Source organism: Lissotriton helveticus, chromosome 9 (genome assembly GCF_964261635.1).
Source record: "Lissotriton helveticus chromosome 9, aLisHel1.1, whole genome shotgun sequence".
NCBI classification, from domain to species: Eukaryota; Metazoa; Chordata; class Amphibia; order Caudata; family Salamandridae; genus Lissotriton; species Lissotriton helveticus.
In genome coordinates, this window is record NC_136070.1 from 176,586,349 (window position 1) to 176,609,242 (window position 22,894).

General features: G+C 47.5%; 1 protein-coding gene across 1 annotated transcript in view; it reads right to left on the minus strand.

The window, feature by feature from the left end:
* Positions 1-1,534: 1,534 nt before the first annotated feature.
* NEMF (nuclear export mediator factor) overlaps positions 1,535-22,894 on the minus strand; it is a 546,593-nt gene continuing 525,233 nt past the window's right edge. The window contains exons 29-33 of the mRNA XM_078659711.1: positions 21,080-21,112; positions 19,538-19,644; positions 2,504-2,547; positions 2,338-2,417; positions 1,535-1,722 (exon numbers count right to left, since the gene is read on the minus strand). Of these exons, the coding sequence (XP_078515837.1) occupies positions 1,645-1,722; positions 2,338-2,417; positions 2,504-2,547; positions 19,538-19,644; positions 21,080-21,112 (342 nt within the window). The 3' untranslated portion in view covers positions 1,535-1,644. The remainder of the gene's footprint in view (positions 1,723-2,337; positions 2,418-2,503; positions 2,548-19,537; positions 19,645-21,079; positions 21,113-22,894) is intronic.

Below are 22,894 nucleotides of genomic sequence, written 5' to 3' on the forward strand. Positions count from 1 at the left end.
GGGGAGGCGAGGTTAAGGGAGTTGATATGCCTATAATTGAACAGACAAATGATGACTGAACTGACCATGATATTCAATGTATGAAACCAAATAAAATCGGTTTACAAAAAAATGTAAATGTCTGTGGTGGCTGGGATTTGAAAATTTTATATCAGCGTCTTTTCATTATTGGGCCTGCTGTTTGGGCCTGTTGTTAGGGCCTCATAATGATTTGTTTGGTACAGTATTGGCCAGGGAGTACTGCCCTGGGCAGGTACAAGTGGCCTGCTGTTTCCAGACCTGGCATTAATAGGTCTAGAAGAGGTATGGCTCTCTGCCCATTTCTGTAAGCCTATTTCTTGCTCCTGGGAAGCATTCCATACCTTTTTAATGTCTATTTAAATGCAATTTACTGGCTGGAAGAAGTGGGAGAGCATATGCAAATTCAGCCTTCAGGAGCATCAGGTGGAGAAAAGGTAACTTTCTAAAAGATACTTTCCTTAATAATTTTTTTTAAAAATCTGACTTCACCATTGAATTGGATTTGTAATAACTATTACAAATAATTGCTGCATTGTTTTTCTACCTAGTCTCATTCCTGAGATACAGCATCAAGATTTCAATCCGTACTGTAGTTTTCTACATAACACAGCAAGGTCTGCCACAGTGAAAAATAACTTGCAAGTACCAGTCACTGTAAGGTCATGTTAACATGAAATTTCTAGATGTCCTACCTTTAAATACCATGCACCTGCCTTGTAGGTGGAAAGCCTACATAGGGTTGACTTGTTCATTTTTAAAAGGGAAGTTCAGACCTGTGAAAAGTGTTATTTTGACAGATCAAATTGCTGTTTTTACAATGCTATAATCAGGCTACACTTGTCTGAAGCCGTGTTTTTCACTTTCAATGTAGTGAATAGTACAATAGGTGCTGCAGTCCACTAGTGACATATGACTTACATGACCTGCTCTACACTTTGCACAATACCCTAGGGACTTATAGGTAAGTTACATACACCAATTAGAAATGTGTCATTTCAACCATGTTTAAAGGGGAAGCACATGCACTTTACTATTGGTTAGCAGGGAAGGGATAAAATGTACAGTCTTAAAACCAGCAATAATATAGGGTCCAGTAATAGCAAACAATCTGAGGTGACCATGCTGAAAAGGCAGATTTACTACAGCACCTTTTGCTCGTAGTGTCCAGTGTCTCTTGACAAGATTCATACTTGTAGCCTTAAGGTTTGGACAGGTCTCAGCTGCCAGTGTTCACTCACTGAGCCATCTTGCCAGCTAAAAAGCATTAGCAAAGTGCATACTGACCACTAAATGACATAATACTGGAGGAATACGGATGTCATTAGCTTGCAATACAACACTTACATTTTTTCTATAAACATATATTGTTGGTTTATCTACAACACACTGTGTGGTTAAAAATGTTGATTATTTGCATAAAAATTTAGGTACATGAGTTGATAAATGTACACATGTTAGAAACTCAGAAATCCAGTCATTTGAATAAAAGACCTCTTGGTCAAAACTATTACACTTCATTTCAATTACGGTTTATTTCTCATTTACAATATGTTCAAACAGGTGAGGTTGAAGGTTCTTCAGTCTTTCATAATTTACAGATTTTATAAGAATAACATCGTAAAATCATTTCTTTTTCATAGCCTGGAGATGCGGCGCAGAGACTTTGACTTTGCCAGGCATGTTCCTGGATAAATCTGTGTCCTAAAAAAGACATTAAATGGGGAAAAAATATAATGAGACATTAGAGATGTATCACATCATGGTAATAATAATGATCCAGATATGATGCAGTGCTTACTGCTACAATGTTGTAATTTATGATGCATCGTTGTTAGTGTTGTTTTCAGTCAGACCTATTGGTGTTCAATATATCAAAGTCAAAGGGATGTCAGGATGAGTAGCCATTAAGAAATTCGTACACACAAATATAGCAGTAACGCTTTGCTCGCTGAGTTATCTGACTCGCTTAAGAAATCACTATAGACTTGTAAGGCTTAAATGAGGCTTCAATTAAAACAAATAATGCATACAATACAATGTCTGCTAGGTTCAAAGTAAAATTGCCAATTTCAATGAAATCCCTTTTCATATAATCCTCAATGTAAAGTGTACATTGTATACTGCCAACCCCCCAATGTAGTTTGATGAAACAACACCCTCAGACTGAGTTTTAAGACAAATGCTTTCAAACTGTACACTTTATGATAGCCACCGTGCCCAACATTAAAGCAGGGTGGAGATGAGTGGGGGCAATATAAACAGAGCTTAGAGACATTCACTCCATGCTCTGGCTATGAAACGTCATTGGATCCTTACCTTCACGCTACGCAATAAATCCTTCTCTCTGGAAGAAGTATCCTTTGAGTGCATGAAACTGTTCAAGGCTGTTTTAGCAGCTGTAAACGAACAGAATATTGATTATGAAACCGCAAAAACCTTCTTTAGGGTAAATTATAAAATGAGTAGCATAAGGACATCGTACCCTTTCCTTTCTTCTGGGTTCCAGGAGTGAGCTTCACTTTGTATCTGTGAGAAGAAATATTATAAGCACATTGAAAAATTATGACAGCTACACAGCGCAATAAAAACACTACCATGGGCAAGGTATGCCTTTTTTTGAAACCCACCGAAATGCACACAACAGCTTTGTAGGCTGTGCTAACAGGCACCCTGAATTAAAGAAGGTTATTTAAGTGACTCGCTACCTACGTGTTGCTCTCTTCCTTAGTGCTAAGGATAACTTTCTGCACTGATCTTCATTACTGTTTTTAGACCTCGCCTGGCGTTGCAGCGCACATGCGCTGCTCGCTCTGAGAGGGCTTCTTGGAATCAATATACTTTTAGAAACTGAGTCTCGGCTCCACCCGTAATTTCTATTGGTATGCGTCATTTGAGTCACTAATTATTGTAGAAGGTGTGTTCTGATTGTAAAGGAGGCTTTTTAGTCCCTCCTGGTTACCACCCTGTCCTCTTTTTGCCCCGCCCACCTGGAGTGGATCTTTTACTCTGCGGCATGACAATGTCTTCTAATTACTGGGTGAGCACTTTCTTTTTTCATTGGCACAATGGCGTGGATTAGCGACAGCTTTTTAGGTCTCTCTGAGGACCGCGCTTGTTTATTTAATTATTTAGCAGCATGATTTGGAAGGCGTTTTGAAGCTGTATGTGTGCTTGTTTTTTTGGCATGCACTGATGCGCGCATTGGCCATGCAGATCGCGGCTCCCCAAAGCTTAGCGGCAGCTCGAACCTTTTCAATACCCAGCCTTGCAGAGCTGCTGAAAAAGCACTGTCGGGATGTTGCCCAATTTAGCCATCCATTTAATGTAACATTGTACATGACTGACGGTGCCCCAGCCCTCAGGCTGCCAGAGGCTTCAAGCTTTCAGAGCGCTCCCCATCTCTATGCGGGTCAGCCCGGCTCAGCTGAGGCTTTTTGGCAGGCACTGAAGCGCACGCTGCCTCTCAGGTCACACAGAGCGCAGCTCCAAAAAGGCTCAGCGGCATCCCGAACCTTTTCAATAATCATGATGGAAGTAGGCGCGTCACGTGTGACTCCCTCAGCCAGTCCCGACTCCTTAGATGACATTCTCTGCCCGCTGGGATTTTCGAGCCTTTACTTGTGTTGTTAGCCACTAAAGTGCTATATAATGTAATGAGTGGGGTGGAGTTCACATTGTTGTTAGGCATGGCTGTGTAGTCCTGTTGATGTTAAGCATGAAGTTTGAGTTACCACTGATGTTATGCACAATGATTGAGCTACTGAGGTAATGCATGGGTTTGAGTGACCACTGATGTAATGCATAAGATTTGAGTTCTCACAGATGTTATGCATACGGTTTGAGTTCCTGCAGATGTATGAGGTCTGAGTTCCCACTGATGTTATGCACAAGGTGTGTGCTCCTACTGATGTTCTTTATGCACAAGGTTTGTGCTCCTACTGATGTTATGCATGAGGTTTGATTTCCCACTGATGTTATGCATGAGTTTTGACTTTCCAACTAGTTTGACTGGTAGATTAGTTATGTGTAAGTGTCTGACTAGCGAGATGTAGACATAGCGCCTGACTAGACTTGTCACGGTAAGTGTCTGACTAGCTAAATTTAGTGTCTAACCTGATTGATGTAGATTTAGACCAGCTGTACCAGGTATTAGACGAGCTGGAATTAGTATATACCAGATTCGTTATTGTGGTAGACTAGTTACACCCACTTCGTAACCAGCAACAACACTATTGTGTATTACCAGAGGATTTCACACTTTCCCATGCCCCACCTTAAAATAATCATCTAAAACCGAAAAAAAACAGTTTCTCACAATTATTATGGAAAACAGTCAATGTGGCGAGCAAATTAAGCATCATTAACGTTTATTAGAACATTGCCTATAAAAACGTACACAAAAACCAGTATTTATGCTGTAGCGTGTTTGAGTTTGTCAAATAACATTCCATGAAAATGTCCTTCTGTTTTGTAGTCTGTGTTCTGCGCATTGCCTAAAGTTGTGTTTGGTCCATTGTATGACCTGGCTGTGTTCTAGTCATTCCCCGGTGTTGTTCTTGGTCAATTGTATGATGTGGTTGAAACAAAAATCAAGAGTAAAAAACATTGTAATTTACACCTCCAATAGCTCTAATTTTCACAAATGCGAGACAGTTGCATTGCAAATGCTTGTTTTATACAGTGTTTACAGTATGTGTCATTTCACTGCAGTCAGAGCAGAGATACTTTAGGTTGTAGTTCACGCTTTACAAGTGTGATAAATGAAAAGAATATTTAAAAAAATTGAAAAAACACTTATTCCAAGCTCAATATCCGAAGCCATACGTAGAAACGTTTGTTTTGAGATAGATGAAATGAGAAAGATGGCAACCAAGTCCTTGTCCCTTGTGCAAAGCATGCACACCAGGGTACCTTCATAGTCGGTGCTACTTTGCGAGTGCAAAGGGCTGTTCAGAGCAAAGGTGACGTCATACCCATTTTGTAGTTCGAGCATAGCTTTCCCCTCAGCTGGGGAGAGAATAAATGTTTCCATGCCTTGCCACTACGTTACCTCTGAATCACCTATCTGTAGGAAATGTGTTACCTGCTGAGATCTTGTACCCCCTCTCTGAAATCTCTTTGCCAGTGTGAGGTAGCTGCCGCAAAATCCTGATGCAGTCTAACAGAATTGTCACATAAAGGGATTGTTTGTAGCGGGTAGGACAGTGTCACGATTCTCTCCTTGAGGAGAAAGGCCAATAGTTTGATCACAATGTCTATTGGGTGGCCCTTGGTGCCAGCTTGTCTTCAGCCCACTCTATTCCTATATACAGCTCAAAGGCTTACTTCAGAATACTTTGAAAGAGGTCTGTTACACAAACTGACATATTTACGTCTTCTGTCTCATCCTTCACGTTTCTGATACATATGTCACCCATGTCACCCATTTAGTTTGCAACTCCATTGGCAAATGGAGGTTGTGGCAAGTGAATCCACCTCTAATGAGGTACACAGCTGTCTGTCTGCTGACTCCAGACTGTGATTGAAGCTCTGCAGATCACATTTAATCTCTGTAATGTCTTTACTTATTTCTGTTCTAATTTTACCAAATTGTCCATTAATGATTCGAGGTATAGATTTAAATCTTCAAGACAGGCCTTGAGTTCCTCTCTAGTGAGAGTTCTTGTCTCCTTAGCTGTCAATGTATCTGCTTCCACTTGAGGGGGTAGGAAGTGCTTTGATTGTGGGGCATAAATATGTGTCCATCACTCTCTAGCGGCATGAAACCTTTTCGGTATACGTGCGCTTTACAAATTTTCCCAACTTCAACTTCTGTTAGGGTTTATTGTGTCCTAGCAGGATAGAATCAGGTTGCCTACATGAGTGCATATGTGTGCTGGTCGAGAGCCATTCATTCACTGTCTGTCCATTCAATTCACAATTAGTCCTCTCTAATCCCCTTCATGGGTTTAATAATTTGGTTGCCCTGGATCCTAGGTCTCTTCTGGTTAGATGCTTCTCTTGGTCTGGCCTGATGTGTGTGATTATTCCATTGATAATTTTTGTTGCACTACACGTCATCACCTGCCTGTATTTTGTGTGAACAGTGCACTCCACCCTCCCCCCCCACCACTCCCCATGGGAGACCCTCGGCAGCTTGTCACCGACATCTAGCTATGTGGGCAGCAATGCAGCTTGGCTTGGAGGTCCCTCGCCTAAGGTGCTGCATTTCGAACCAGCTCACACCACTATAATCCTTGGGCCAGTGAAATAAATGCCACAATTACAATCAACATAGGATCTTGCTACCTGTGATTATATTGCACAAATATGCTTTGTTTTTAAAAATATCTTTGTGAAATTCGCACAATTTACTGCCAAAACTGAATATGCTTAGGTGGGCATAAGATGGGGCTCTGTTACTGCATTTGCACTGTATTGGCCGTGTTTAAGAGCCAGCAGGCATTATTAGGAATCTACAGGTGCCATTTTTGGCTTGGGCTCTACCTCTTCATGCCAGCCTCATTTTGTAATGGGGGTCAGTGCTCAGGCGTGCGAAGAGTGCACGCCGTTGGTTCCCCTGAGGCAAGCCACAGGCAAACCCATCCGCGTCTGGCTAGAACCCCTGTCCAATCAACCACAGGCGAACCAGCTACACAGCAGAAACTTTGACACTTTTCAATCAACTGATGGGTAATGATTGTCATTAGTTTGCTCACTCAGAATCCCACCTGTAAGCAAACAATAAGGAAAGTAGAATCAATGCCGACAATGGATCAGTCTATATGCCAAAGTAAAAGTGACCAGAGCATCAAAATCAAGACTGATCATTAAAGGTATATGTTCTTAGTCAACAGTAGGAGCCTTTCGAAACATAAATTCGAGACCTTCGTTTGTTTGGAGAATAACCAGCTGGATGTTTTATTCCTCATAGAGCGATACAAAAGGGGATGATGGACGGAGCGCTTGAACAAATCAAACACTCACCCCCAGTCAACTGATCTGGGTTTAATCCATCACCATTCTTTAGTTCACTCAGCCACCCCAGTTCAGACATGGCTATATGCAAATCAGTCTGACCCTGTGCCTCATGGGAACAGTCCAGCCCGAACTGCCAAGCCATGTCTTCCCTGGACCGGAAACAAGCATCCTGGGACCGGTTTCGGATTCATAATCCTCATCAGCCAGGCTATCTTGAATCCAGTGGCCGGTCCCAGGATGCTTGTTTCCGGTCCATGAAAGACATGGCTTGGCAGTTCGGGCTGGACTGTTCCCATGAGGCACAGGGTCAGACTGATTTGCATATAGCCATGTCTGAAATGGGGTGGCTGAGTGGGCTAAAGAATGGTGATGGATTAAACCCAGATCAGTTGACTGGGGGTGAGTGTTTGATTTGCTCAAACGCTCCGTCCATCATCCCCTTTTGTATCGCTTTGTTCGCCCTAAGTGTGGCAGGGTATGCTCAGACGTGAGTCCCTTGCTCACTTGGCCACTGGATTCAAGATAGCCTGGCTGATGAGGATTATGAATCCGAAACCGGCCCCAGGATGCTTGTTTCCGGTCCATGGGAGACATGGCTTGGCAGTTCGGGCTGGACTGTTCCCATGAGGCACAGGGTCAGACTGATTTGCATATAGCCATGTCTGAAATGGGGTGGCTGAGTGGGCTAAAGAATGGTGATGGATGAAACCCAGATCAGTTGACTGGGGGTGAGTGTTTGATTTGCTCAAAAGCTCCGTCCATCATCCCCTTTTGTATCGCTTTGTTCGCCCTAAGTGTGGCAGGGTATGCTCAGACGTGAGTCCCTTGCTCACTTGGCCACTGGATTCAAGATACCTGGCTGATGAGGATTATGAATCCGAAACCGGTCCCAGGATGCTTGTTTCCGGTCCATGGAAGACATGGCTTGGCAGTTCGGGCTGGACTGTTCCCATGAGGCACAGGGTCAGACTGATTTGCATATAGCCATGTCTGAAATGGGGTGGCTGAGTGGGCTAAAGAATGGTGATGGATTAAACCCAGATCAGTTGACTGGGGGTGAGTGTTTGAATAGCTCAAACGCTACGTCCATCATCCCCTTTTGTATCGCTTTATTCCTCATAGAAGCCTGGCTAAAAGAGAATTGTCTGCCTGACATCGCAGTTTCAACCCCTCATGGATTCTCCATTGCAAAACGTGATTGAGTTGATAAGGTTGGTGGGGGGTTGCAGTGATATTTAAAAATCATCTTAAAGCAAACTCCACCCGTTACAATTCCAAATTTCAAGAATCAGTTTCTCTTTTATGATTGAACTTTCCCAAACCTACATGTTTTGTAGGCTGCTCGTCTATCGCCCCCTTGGGATAGCCACTGAGTTCTTACAGGCGTTGCCCAATGTCTTAGCCTGACAACATTTACCGAAAGCTAATTTCACGCTGTTGGGTGGCTTAAATATACTTTTAAACTTATCTACAAAAAAACACATTTCCCACAGGTTAGCAAGGAAGAAATCCTAACCATAGCAAAGACTGTAAAATCAGGCTCCCCACTGGATCCTGCACCCCTAGATATCCTTTTGAAAGGGGGGATGCCATTCTTTCAGTACTCACAGATATATATAATTTATCTTTGGAGAGAAGCAGTGTATCAGACGCATGGAAGCATGCAATCATTAGACATCTTCTTAACCCCTTCGACGCTGATGACGAGCTGGGTTCGTCATGAGGTAGCCTCCTCGCACGCTCATGACGAGCCCAGCTTGTCACGTAACATGCGTTTTTAAAAAACTCAGCGTACGGGCGGAATTCCGCCCGCACGCATGCGGTTAAGAAACCTTCTGTGTACCTAGAGTCAGTCGAAAGCTACAGGTCTATCTCCCTCCTGCTCGGAGTTAGGAAAAGGCGATAAATAGCCATCTGTCAGTATTTCTGGAATCCCGTAACATCCTACATCCTACTCAAATTGGCTTCCTGCCAGAGTGCAGGATGGAAACAGTGCTCCTGGTGGCTATGGAGGAGCTTAAAAAGGTCCTTGACCAAGGTGGTTCAGCTGCTCTCGATACGAGTGCAGCATTTGACATGGTCTCCTACTCTACCTTACTGTATAGATTGGAAGAGGCAGGGATCACATGAAGTGCACTAAAATGGCTCTCATAATTTCTTAGCAACAGAAGCTTTCAAGTCGAAAAGGGGCCTTTCCTTTCCTCCACCCACCATCTGAAGTGCAGTGTACCATCTCAGAGTCCTACGCTTTCCAGTCTGTATGTTCACCCACTGTCAGACCTCATCTGCTCCTTAGGTTTGCTATGGTGCCTATGTGGATGACCCACTGATTATTGTCTCCCTCACGCCCAACACAGGTCTCATTTCACAGCAACTTAACACCTGCTAAAATCAAGTCACTGACTAAATGGCCGACGGCTGTTTTAAGTAAAATTGTAAAAAAAACTGAGGTTTTAGTGGTTGGCAACAATCCATTGCTTCAGAACCAACTAAGCTGGCCCACCTCCTTAGGAGACCGTCCCCAAAGCCAGATGTGAAAGGCCTGGGGGTCACACTGGACAGGAGGCTCACTATGGCAGTTCAAGCGAAGAAGCAGGCATCCAGCTGCTTTATCTTACTAATAACCCTCAGGAAGGCACTTAGTAGCTACCAGTTGCTATCTGGAGAACGGTGGTTCATGGTCCAATAGTAACCCACCTTGACTACGGGAACTCTCTGTACCTGGGCAGTCCTGTCTCTTACAAAAAAAAATCAGGTTATAAAGAATGCATTGCACAAATCCTCTTGCATATTCCCAAATACGAAAGGGTCTACCCGGCACTTGCCGCTCTACATTGGCTGCCCATAATCAAGATGATTCAATTGAAAGTGCATGGTTCATTATGTGAGGCACGAGTTAGAGCCTCGCCTCCTTTATCACCATCACCATACCATATTGTACCAAACGAGAGCTTAGATCTGGTAACCCTAGTCTTCTCTCTATTCCCAGTGTAAAAAAGCCAGATGGGGTGGGCGTCCCTTGGCATACCTTGCCCTTAAACTGTGGAACGCTTTACCCCTAACCCTTAGTCAAAAAATCCCTTGCACATCACATCCTTACCTGTATATGTACAGGACACACAACACTTAATCTGTATTACTGAAGGGATTCATTGGTAAAAGGATTTTCTTCTAGTTACTATGGATCTGAGTGGAAGTATGTAAGTATTTCATGTGAGCTAGTCCATTATCCCTCCTAGTACATACAGAAATAGTTTTAGACATCACACATACTGTCTTAACAACAACTTTTTAATCTTCACTAATGCATTTTACATACATAAATAGGGCAGAGCAATGGGCACCTGCTTTACTCCCAGCTATGCAAACCTATTCGCTGTCTGGTGGGAGGAGCAGAAGGTCTGCAATATAGCTGGCTCTGATGAACAAATTGTACTTTGGCTAAGTTATATAAACAATATTTTCATCATTTGGAGAGGGAATCAACAGTCAGTTCAACTATTCATTGATGGGGTGAATGACAATAATTACAGTTTGAACATTTCAGCCGAGATTAGTAATAACACCAGTGGGTTCCAAGTCGTACAGATCAGCATTTGTGGTAATACTTTGGTAAAAGACTATTTCGGAAAGGTACAACAGGAAGTACCTCACTCCTTGCCTCAAGTGCCCATCGCCAGAGTCTTATATACAGCATCCCTATGGGGAATTAATTAGGGCTTAAAGAATCTGCAGCACCAAGCTTAATTTTTATGTAGAATGAAAGGAGATGGTCTAAAGATTTAAAGAAAGAGTCTTTGGCCATAAGATCATTAAAAAGGCGCTTTAGGGGGCGTGGCTTAGGCGGCGATGTGAGCGGACGTACCCTTGAGGAGCTCCCGCTGCCGAGGGCCTAATAATAAGCTATTATTGCGGATTTGGGGGTGCCTGACTTCTCCCCTCTGTGCCTCTGAGTGGGGGACGGCTGCACTCCGGTGTCCACGGGCTGTGCTGGCGCGGCGGTGCCCTGGGTGACGCTCGGTGTGGACGGAGGGCTTTGCGCGGACGGAGCCCGCCATTCCGCCATCTTGGTGCCCTACAACGGCGGCGCACTAACGGCTGAAGGAGAGGAGCGGTGAGAGCCGGAGGACGTCTGCCTGCTCCCCTGACCCCGCTGAGAGACGGGGATACCTGGCCTTGCCTGCCTGCGGGCCAACGTACGGCGGAGGACGCCAACCTGCACCTTCCTGGCCGTCCGGGCGCGCCCAGCGAGAACGGAGCCCGTCGCCCAGCGGTCCCGAGGCGGAGGTCCGCCGCTTGAAGACCGGGCGGGGGACTGAACGCCGGGCGCTTCCACCCCGGCTCCGCCGCGCATTGGCGAGAGGAGGAAACGCCGTGGTTGGGGGGCCCGACAGCGGCGTACTGCGGGCAGTGCCCCGGGGGCACTAGCTGAGGCGGACGGCGCCCGCCATCTTGACATCCTCGGCGTTGAGACCTGGTGGTGCGAGGCTCTGGTGAGGAGGCGCAGCTACGATACGTGGGGCCCCTGAAGTGAGCGCTGCTTCGAGACCGGAGTGGAGGGGGCTGACCGGCACGTTTCAAGGTACCGTTGCTCAGTGGGATTAAAACTGCCTGGACTGCTCGGGGGGGGGGGTGCAGGGGCCCACTGCTGTCCTGTTGCTGCGGGTGCCGAGTGATCTGGACTTTGGGCCCTCAGGTGGCCGAGGTGTAGATCTGCTCCCTATACCCCACGCTAGTGTGCCGCCCCAGTGGGCCTCGCCCCCCGTGGTACTGCTTTCGCCTGCTGACTGGCGCTGTGGGCTCAAGATAGAGCGGTGAACACTGGCCTCCAGGGGTTCTCTCCGATCACAGAGAACGATGACACGCACCAACAAAGGCGTCAGGGCCGACCCAGCGGCGGCCCCTAAAGATAACACTGTTGTGGCCATGTGGGGCAAGACGGGGGCACCGGTGGCCGGGGAGGGCCCGTCTCGAGGGGCTACGGACTCCCCGCCGGTTACTCAGGCGTTTATGGCCGCCGTTATGACTGACCTCAAGGCAGAGATAGGATCCCTGAGAGCTGAGGTGCATTCCTGTGTTACCGAGCTCAAGAAAGAGGTCACAGAGTTGGGAGACCGAGTGGATGGCCTGGAGAGGACCCCGGTGGCCGGGGAGGGCCCGTCTCGAGGGGCTACGGACTCCCCGCCGGTTACTCAGGCGTTTATGGCCGCCGTTATGACTGACCTCAAGGCAGAGATAGGATCCCTGAGAGCTGAGGTGCATTCCTGTGTTACCGAGCTCAAGAAAGAGGTCACAGAGTTGGGAGGCCGAGTGGATGGCCTGGAGAGGACCATGGACACGGGCACAGAAGACCAGGAGCATCTGTGGCAGCGCCTACTAGCCCTTGAGGAACAAAACATTGAGCTCCTGGTCAAGCAGGAAGATTTGGAAAACAGAGGTCGGCGCAACAACCTCCGTATCCGTGGTGTGCCACTCGGAGAAGAAGGGAAGGACGTGATGGACTACGTGGCGCAGCTTCTCCATGAGGTCCGAGGGGATGAAGACGTCTCGCCTCCCACTCTGGATCGGGCGCACCGTGTTGCGGCCCCTGCGGGGAGGTCGGGCCTCCTGCCGGACATCCTAACCAGGGTGCACTTTTTTGTGGAAAAGGAGGAGATTTGGAGGTGCGCGAGACACAAGCCTGACCTCCAATACAAGGGCCACAAGATCCAAATATTTCAGGACTTAGCACCTAACATGATGAAGCGCAGACGTGCCTTCCGCCCGGTGACGGAGAAGCTGCGGAGTATGAACATTCCCTACCAATGGGGCCACCCCTTCGCACTTATTTTCCAGTGGGAGGGTAGGCGCAAGGCTTTGAGGTCCTACAATGAGGCGGCGAGGCTGCTTGGCATTTCATCTTCTCCTCCGGAAAGCCCTTCTCGATCTTCGCCCCGTAAGAGGGCTCCGACTGGACCTGATTGGACCACGGTACCGAGGAGACGTCGCACTCCGCCTGCTGCGGGGCCCACGCACAGCCAGGCCAGGCAGGACGTTATTGCCCACATTCGAGCTCTTGAGGAGACCGTGGCTGCCTCCGGGGGGCACTCTCCCGCGCCGAGCCCTCCAACGCCCTGATGATGGAGCTCAGCATGCTGCAAACCTCCTGATGTATTATTCTCATGTCTCCTTCTGCGTACCTGAGGTCGGGTGGCGGGGGGGGGGATCTAACGTGCCCCTGGATCCTGCACACTGGGCCTGGGGCGGTGGGAGCTCCGTACCTCCTGGTGCGTTCTGATGGCCATGTCCCCTTTGAACTGCCCCCTGGGGAGTGACATCCCGAAGAGCGTTCGAACCTTCGGGTGTAGGATGCCCTATTCTGGGGACAGAAGACTCTGGCCCTGTTGGCCGCACTTCTATGGTTCATGCTACCAGCCGGTTCGGCTGAAGACTGTTTGTTCTATATTCCTAGCTGCCTCTATCTTCCTCTCTCTCTCTTTTCTTCTTTCTCTTTCCTTCTATACGGGACCTGGGAGGGTGCCAGGGGTGGCAGATGGGAGGCGGAGGACACATGCCCGGGGTGTGTGGCTGTTGTGTGGATTGCTGAGGATGGTTTGGAAAGCGAACTCTAGAGCTCCCTGTCATGGCTAGTAGTGTGAATGGCCCCCTAAAGATCCTGTCCCTTAATGTTAAGGGCCTTAATTCGCCCAATAAGCGCAAGCAGATCTGGCATTACCTCTTGCGGCATGACCCAGACATCGTTTTCCTGCAGGAGACCCACCTCCTCCAGGCCGACACTGGGCGCATGGCGCATCCTAGATACCCTCTCCAGTACTGGGCGGCGGCGGATACGCAGACGGCAGGGGTGGTGATTCTGTGCAAGGCTGGCATCAGGCGGGGGGAGAATAGGCTTTTCGGAAGTGGAGGTGGTCGTTTCCTTAGGGTAACTGTTGAGGTGGGTCTACGACGGCTTACGCTGTGTAATGTGTATGCCCCCAATCTGGCGCAGGATCGTTTCCTCCGAGACCTCTTGCGGGAGCAGATACTTCAGGGCAGCCCCTCTCTCATTCTGGGGGGAGATTTTAATATGGTATGGTGTCCTTCGATCGACCGGAGTGAGGGCTCCTTTAACGGGGCTGGGGCGATGTCTTTGGCGCTTCGTAAGCAGATTGGCGACCTAGGTTTGTTTGACGCGTGGCGCTATTTTTCCCCGGATAAGAGAGAGTACTCCTTTTATTCGAGCGCCCACCGCTCCTATTCTCGCATCGACCATCTGTTCCTGTCCCACGACCTCCTCAGGGATGTGGTGGACGTGGAGATGTCGGACATATCCATCTCGGACCACGCGCATGTGGAACTGCTCCTTCGGGATCCGCGGAACTGTCCCCCCCGGGAGCGGAAATGGTATCTGCCACCGCACATCCTTCGGGATGAGGCGTCTGTCGAGGACATTCGTACAGCCATTACCTCCTATTTTGAGACTAACGACCTGCCCGAGACGCCTTTTTCGGTGGTCTGGGACGCCTTTAAGGCCACGATACGGGGCCACATTACATCCCTGGCGATCGCGAAGACACGTGAGGGGAGGGCGGTGGAGGATGGCCTGGTGAGGGACCTGAGAGCTGCGGAGGCGCAAGATCAGGAGGGATCTACCTTGAAGACCAGACGCCACCTGGCGAATCTGCGGGGCCAACTGCGATTGCTGCGTGCGAACAGGGCTGAGGGCTCCCTTCTGGCTCTGAAACAACTGCATTTTGACGGAGGGGATAAGGTCGGAAAACTCCTAGCGAGAAGGCTGAGGGTCAAGGCGGCCAGATCCCATATAGCGAACGTGGCGCTCCCTAATGGGGCGCGAGCAACGGCAGCGGGGGACAAGATGCGGGCGTTCCGGGATTATTACGCATCGCTTAACACTGCGGAACCGCCAATCCCTGCCCTGACGGAGGAAGTCTTGGAGCAGTATGGCGGGTCAACGTTGCACCCTCTCACGGCTGAGCTGTTGGAGGAGTCGATAACGCAAGAAGAGGTAACCTCGGCTCTTAGAGAGCTCAATCTGGGGAAGACGCCGGGACATGACGGCCTGCCACTCTCCTTCTATCGCCTGTTCCAATCTCAGCTGAGTCCCTACCTCCTTCGCCTTTTCGCCTCTTTTGATGAGGGCCAGGGCCCTTCCCCAGACATGGGGATGGCGGAAATAGCCTTAATCCCGAAGCCTGGGAAAGACCCCGCACTTTGCTCGTCGTATCGCCCGATAGCATTACTCAATACCGACTTTAAAATATACACCAAGGTGCTGGCTAAACGGCTGGACCCCCATATGCCTGATCTCGTCGACCCAGACCAGGTGGGCTTTATCCTTGGACGCCAGGGGGCCGATAACGTGCGGAGAATCGCGCATTTGGTGGGGAAGGCCCATCACTGGCAGAGATCCCGGCCTGTCTCCTCTCTTTGGACGCTGAGAAAGCATTCGACCGGGTGGACTGGTCGTTCCTCCGGGCGGTCCTTTGCAAAATGGGGCTCGGTCCAAAGATGGTCGCCAGGATCATGGCACCCTATGTTGCGCCACGGGCTCGGATCCGTGTGAATGGGCGGTTAACGGACCCGATTAACATCGGTAGAGGGACTAGGCAGGGCTGTCCTCTCTCACCCTTGCTGTTCGCCCTGGCGATAGAGCCTCTGGCGGATATGATCTGTCGCAACCCGGGCATCCACGGCATTCCGATGGGCGGACAAACCCATAAAGTTGCGCTTTACGCGGATGACCTCATCCTCACCCTTACAGAGCCCCGACAGTCTTTACCAGCGCTCCATGCGGTACTCTGCACCTTCGAGGGCGCCTCCGGTCTAAAAATCAATCATGAGAAGTCCTGGGTGCTTAACCTTATGATCCCTCCGTCGGATGTTCCCTCGCTGGAGCAGCTTTGCCCGTACCGATGGACAACTTGCCACATTCGATACCTCGGCATACTCCTGACCCCCCTCACTAGAAGGCTGGTCGTCACTTAACTGGAAAGAGTGTCGCAAATCGGTCCTTGAGGACCTGAGAAGATGGAAGTCACTTATCCCCTCATGGCTGGGGAGACTCAACGCAATCAAAATGTCTATCCTGCCCAAACTCCTTTACCTATTTCAGTGCCTGCCCACGCCTATCCCCTTGCCACATATCCGAGCCTTGCAAAAAGACTGCACTAACTTCATATGGGGGGGTAGGAGACCCCGCTTCTCCCAAGCGCTCATTATGGCCCCGAGGGATCGCGGAGGGCTCGCATGCCCTAATCTCGCGGATTATTATTGGGCTGCTCACCTGCGATTCGTGGTGGAGTGGGGCACCAGGAGGAGTGAGAAAGGGTGGCTCCATATGGACAGGGCGGTCGCTGGTCGTACTATCTGGAATTTGGCTTGGACTCATAAAGCGGGGCGGTCCCCGAGCGCGTATCTGGGGTGCCCACAAGGACAGTGCTGGACGTGTGGGATCGGATTGCGGTAAGGAGGGGTCTCACGACTTTTCCCTCCCCACATACCCCTATCGAGGGCAACCCGTGGTTCCCGCCGGCTTATCGCACCAGAGCCTTTGATAAATGGACGCAGGGCGACTGCAGAGTCCTCACTGATCTCTTTGACGGGGGTACCATTAAACCTTTTGCCCACTGTAGGGAGGAGTTTCGGCTTCCTCCTGAAGCTGAGTTGCAATATCTCCAGCTGCGCCATTGGGCCTTGTCGGACGCGATATATCCTGGGGCCACCCGGGACTTTACTCCGTTCGAGCGCCTGGCCCGCTCCTGCACTGACACGAAGGGCCTAATTTCCCAGATTTATCAGATATTACAACACCCTCAGACCCCGTCCTCGCAACCGTACCAACAAAGATGGCACACGACGCTGGGAGCCGCTGTCACGCCGACACAGTGGACTCGCTTATGGAGAGATATCCCCAAAGTGTATCGCAGCATACCGCAACAAGAAAACGCGTACAAGGTAATGACACAGTGGTATTACACGCCTCAGCGCTTGCATAAAATGTTTTCCTCCTCCTCTCCCGGCTGCTGGAGGTGCAATCATGTGCCTGGGGATTTCTTACACATCTGGTGGACCTGCCCCCTGATTGTCATCTTTTGCAAAGAGGTCCTGAGTCACATAGGAGGGGCCCTGGGGTTCCCTTTGCCTGATGCCGCTAGTACAGTGTTGTTGGGAATCAAACCTGCCGATCTGCTCGCCTTGACCCGATGTGAATGGACTATATCATTACAAATGCTAGGTGCTGCCAGACAACTCATTGCCCTGTATTGGAAGAAGGCGGAGGCCCCCCCATTGCTGCTTGGTTTGGGAGACTTTGGCAAGTCATCACTATGGAATTGCTTACCGCGAGATTACAGTCTCGCACTACGCGCTTTGAGAAAGTGTGGCAGCCCTTGGTGACCTATCTGTGCAAAACTGAACACGCGAGGAGCATGCCTCCTAGGCTGAGGGCGCTGCGTTTAGTAGCCGACGCTGTGATCCCCTTTACCCCACGTAGTCCCGTGAGATGATGGCCATGGAGACCGGACTGTGCTTACTGAGGTGTGCCACGAAGACAGCTCCTCCCCGGGCCCTCTTGCTTCCCCTTTCCTGACTCTCTCTTTTCTGTCTTTCCCTCTAATCCCTCCTCGCACTATTCTTATTATTCTGTTGCCTTCCTTTAGGCTTCTGGTTGTGTGTTGGATCGTTATGGTCCGATAGTTGTTTTGGTTTGTCCTCGGGTGGATGCCCGATCTTGCGGGCCTGCTCCTATGCGTGGTGATACTCAGGCATGGTGGACGGCACACACTGCTCTTGAACGCGTCCGGCCCGCTAGGGGTTTCGGCGGAACGCTGTGTATGGCCTGAAGTGCTTATTGACCACGTACACACAGTTTATTATTGCAAAAATGTTTTTGGACGCGGCCGGCCCATTGGGGGTTGTAGGCTTATCGCTGTGTACCTGTCACCTTTTCTCCCGCGTGCCCCCTTTTGGGGGTAAAATAAAAACAGACGTTGAAATAAAAAAAGGCGCTTTAGAAGCTACAGAGAACTGAGGGGGATGATGTACCTAAAACTGAGGAAAAAAACAAGGAGCGGGACGAAAATGTAAGATTTATTACAACGTTCTTGAATCATGCAAAGCAAGTTACGGTCACCCCAACTAAACACAGGTATGCGCTTAATACAGATAACATACGGGCCAATTATGTAGGAGAACATCCTAAAATTACTCTCTGTAAGAGCAAATCCTTGAAGGACACCATATCTTACAACCTTATTCAAGGCAAGCTAACAATTAGCAGTGTGGGAACCATAAAGAGATTATTCAGATGTTCTAGTTGGAAAGCATGTAGAAATAGGTCCAGTTGGATGTGCATGTTCATTGGTCATTTCCACTGGACAGATCAACCACCAACAAAATCTCATCTAATACGGGCATCAAAGTTGTGTAATTATTGGACCTGGCTCCCAATGGAGCAGCAGGCCATAGAATAATGAAAGCAAGTAAAGATCTGCACAAAGTAATAAGCACTATACCCATACAATTACAAGGAACCATTACCATATAAAAGGGCGACATTGGCCAGGATCTGAAAAAATGTTGCTGGCTGATACCTGTTCCTTGAGGAGGAAAGTGACACACATCAATCCACATTCCAGTAGGGAAAGCATATGCCCCAGGTCAGAACAAAACTAAGCCCTGAGAAAGAAAAATTGACCAAAGAGCGAACTGTTCCAGGCGTATACAAGCAGTGCTTATTGGGTGCTGCACTGCTGGTCCTGACTGTGTTGTTCGATTGAGAAAAAAAGGACTACAAGTTTGAATGAATTTGACTTCAAAGGTAGTTGTAGACTGGGACCAATTATGGTATGTTACGCAGGCAACTGACAACCAACCAAATCTACAAGGACCGCGGTCTAAAGCAGCTTCAGGAAACTGCTTTAAGTCCTCACTTTCGGTGGTACGTTGACTTTTGCATGACAGTATTTATTTAGGGCAAAGACAGAATCTGTTATTAATTGTTTTAAAGGATGTGTCCCTAAGATGATTTTTCGCCAGCGAAGCCTGTCCTTCCTGTTAGGATTATAAAATCTATAGCTGTATATCATCCATGTTAACAGCTGGTTTATGCCTTCCTGAGGATTTGAGCTCTGATCATTGCTTTGGAGCTACACTCTTCTGAATGCCATAAAGTGCTACAGTACCTAATGAGTGTTACCTCCTACCCAAACAGCTTTTTAGCCAATATATTTGGAAATGTGGTAAAATTCAAACATTACCATATATTTGAAACATTTATTTGGAGAGAGAACATCACTCCCAACGACCACGTAATTCTTTCTCTCCAAGCGCCTGAAAATAATGGGATTATCAGCTGGGTACATTAAGGGGCTAGTCTTACAAACTTCCAAGTTAAATCTGGATCTTATGACGCTTGCTTAGAAATACACAAATCTGCTTTGTTTCAAACAGACTTTTCTGAAGAAAGTGAAAGAGTACACCCTTTGTGGTTTTTCCACACAAAATAAAGGAGTATGTTGATATATTAGGCATACGTTTATGGAGATTATCAACTTACTTATAATTTGTCATGGCTGTGTAGGGTGCACAGACTGGTACAGAAAAAAGGAGCAAATCCTCTGCATGTGGCTGTCCCGTTAGGGAGTCTAGGAGATTCTCTACGTCCTGCACAAATACAAGAAACATAGGCATAAATATATCCTTACCCATTATAGCAGCACAAGGCTTGATAATGTTGCAATCAGTGCCAAGAAAAGGTGTCAATCATTATAGTAAACCACAGTTAGGTACAGTTGCCACCCAAACCAACGGTAGGGTAGCACCAACCACTTAACAACAAACAGTTTGGTAATGTAGCCCTGGTGCCAACAACAAGCTGACCCTTTTTTAACCTGAGATGGTCATCACAGCAGTATTCATAATTTGTGGCTTTCTTTTGGCACCTTTTGCAAAAAAATGCTAAGATATATTTGAAATTGTTGCTTTCCTTTCTGATATTATTGTTTGAAAAAGGTGCCCCTATATTTGGTGTTTTCTGTGATCTTCACAAGAATGATTTGTAAAACGTGTTCCCCCAGATACAAATTAACATGTAATTCAGTACCCAATTTCGTCAATAAATTAGTAACATGGGTTAAGCATTAAGCTATGCCATGAAAACGATCAATGTAACAAAATATAATGTACTTGTTCTAAACGTAGAATACATTTGTCTTACAATACTGTTCCCTTCAGCAACAATAATACAATTACATTTTTTCCAATTTTGTCTCGTAAACTAGATGAATTTCTATTTTTCATAAACAAACCACTTTTAGGTCCGCGAACAACTGCACATTTTTCAGCTTATGCCTTGCAGGGTATGTGAAGCTAGCTGCAGGGCACATATAACTCATTGAGCCATTTTACCAGCACTATAACTTCTGACTTGCAGCTAAAACAATGATCTTAGCAACAGGAGCACAAGCCAGCTTTGCTATTTATTTCAAAATAGGAGCTGCAAAATAAGTGCTGGTGACCTGGATATTAGGCTCGCGATATTTCAAACCTATAAGAAAAAACTGCTAATAGATCTCACCTGCCAGTGCAATGACCATTTGAGTCATATTACTTGTATTGTGTCCCCACACTTGCTGGATGGACACAGATCTCTTCAGCAGGCGCTTCAGTCCGTTTGTGATCCATCAGGTAACGCAGCGCAGCTTCACTCACGCATTTTTAATTGTTGGCCATTTCTTTGGCGTAGTTTGTTAAAACAATGCATTGATTGTCTTATAGATGAACTCTGCTTCTGCAGACATGGTCCTCATTACTCAGCAGGATATGAAGCCCCTGTCTGCCGCCACCCCACAATCCTGATTTATGGGTTGAGTATATTTGTAAAAAAATTCTAGCACTATCCGTTTTTGAATTGTTGGAAGGTTCCTGAAACCACTTGCACCATGAGTGCAATAGAACACAGCTGCAAACACTCATCCAGTCACAGACATATGATAAATATACACAGCCAAAGAGATGTACTCTTCATCACAAAACAATACTTATAACTGGCACAGACATACCCAACAACATTTTATTTAAAAGGATAAGAGGAACATACCTCATTTCCTTGCTGCTCTTGCTCCTGTTCTTCCTGCACAATAAAATAAACAATAAGCATTGAGCTGGGACCACGTTTTTGATCACATCTTTTAAAAAACAAGATTTGTACCTTACGAGATTGATTTCTAAGTACAGTAACTCAGAGTAATCGGTTTTTTAAAGTAGTTACCCTGGATTAGAGGTCCCAGGAATTGGTCCTTAAAAGAGTCTGAACTATCTGACAACTTTGAAAAAACATGCAAGCATTACTGAAATCTAAGAGGAGGCATGGTAGCTTCTTGCGGCAGACATCCTTAGTAATGTCTGGAAACAGTTTCTTTAACACATCCATGTCCTGGGACGAGCAATAGCTCACCTAGTTTCAAGAGCTGCAGATTCACTGCAGTAGATGTGGTGGAAAAGGTGTCATTGATGGGTTCGCTTAAGGCCAGGCTGCCCAGAAACACTAGCAGTGGAAACGAGATAATGCATCAGCAGCCTTGTTCTTGGAACCCTCTATATGCCTTGCCCTGCACTCCATGTTACTATAGAAGCATGCACTGACCAGCTCCCTCAATGGACACATCACCAAAGAGTAGTGGGCCAAATGGAAATGGATAGCCTTTACCACAGCCATGTTGTCAGACCGTAGTAGGATCCTCTTATTAAACAAGATGCAGGACCACTGATGAAAAGCAACAACTAAGCGGATCAGCTCTAAGACTGTGATGTTCATTGTGCCCTTTCTCATCCGACAAAAACACTGGGTCACTAATGTATACACCATTACTTCCCCACAATCACCCCAAAACCTTCTGTGCCTGAGGCATCCATAAATAAACACATCTCAAAGCTGGAGGCCCAAGGAAATCACCATATTAAGGCATCAATGAATTACTCCAAGAGTTGAGACCACATCTAGAGGGCCTCTCTCATACCTTTACTAATCCTCACAAAGTGATGCCTTTTGGTTACCTGGGAGGACGCCTGTGCAAACAGTCTAGCAAATACCCTACCTGTAGGGATGATTCTGGCTGTATTGTGTGACTTTCCTAGCAGCTTTGGGACTGCCCTTAGTGCTGCCAAGTGCAGACGAGCAGATCTTATAGAGTCTTAATCAGAAAAACCATTACCGAAAATAAGTAACATGTTCTTCTGATATAGCCTTTTAACCGCAGATTCCTCACTTTAGAGTAGATACCAAACCAATACCTCTTAGGAGGTGGGTCTGCGAACTGGCTTACACCAAAAACTCCTGGAGGACTGAATGGGCAAAAGGCCCATCTGGACTGACCTGACTGTCCAGGCAGTAGTGGTTCATGAATGTGTAGAGTGCCGCCCACAAAGCTGCCTGACAGATGTTGAGGACAAACACTCTGTGTGCTAACGCAGTAGGAGCCACCTTTGTTCTGGTGGAAGGATTCCACAAGACTACAGGAGGTTGCTTCTTAGCCAGTGCAGAGAAGATTTTGATGTAAAGTACAATCCATCGAGAGATGGTCCATTTCTTCACCCCCTTGCCTTTTTTTGTTTCAGCGAACCCTCTGAAGAGCTGATCATCCACCTGGTGGTCATTGGAGCGATCAATGTAAAAGGAAAGGGCTCTTTTTGGATTCAAACAATGGAGTCTCTTCTCTTCCTTGAAAGGATAAGGCAGAGCAAAAAATTCTGGCAATGTGATGTTTTGGCGGACATGGAAGGAGGTCACCATCTTTGGCTGGAAGGAGGCACGAGTCCCAAGAACCAGTTTAGCTGGGTCGACGCTTGTGTACAGGGGGTTAACACAAAGAGCTTGAATCTCGCACACCCTCCTGCTGATGTAACAGACCCTAAG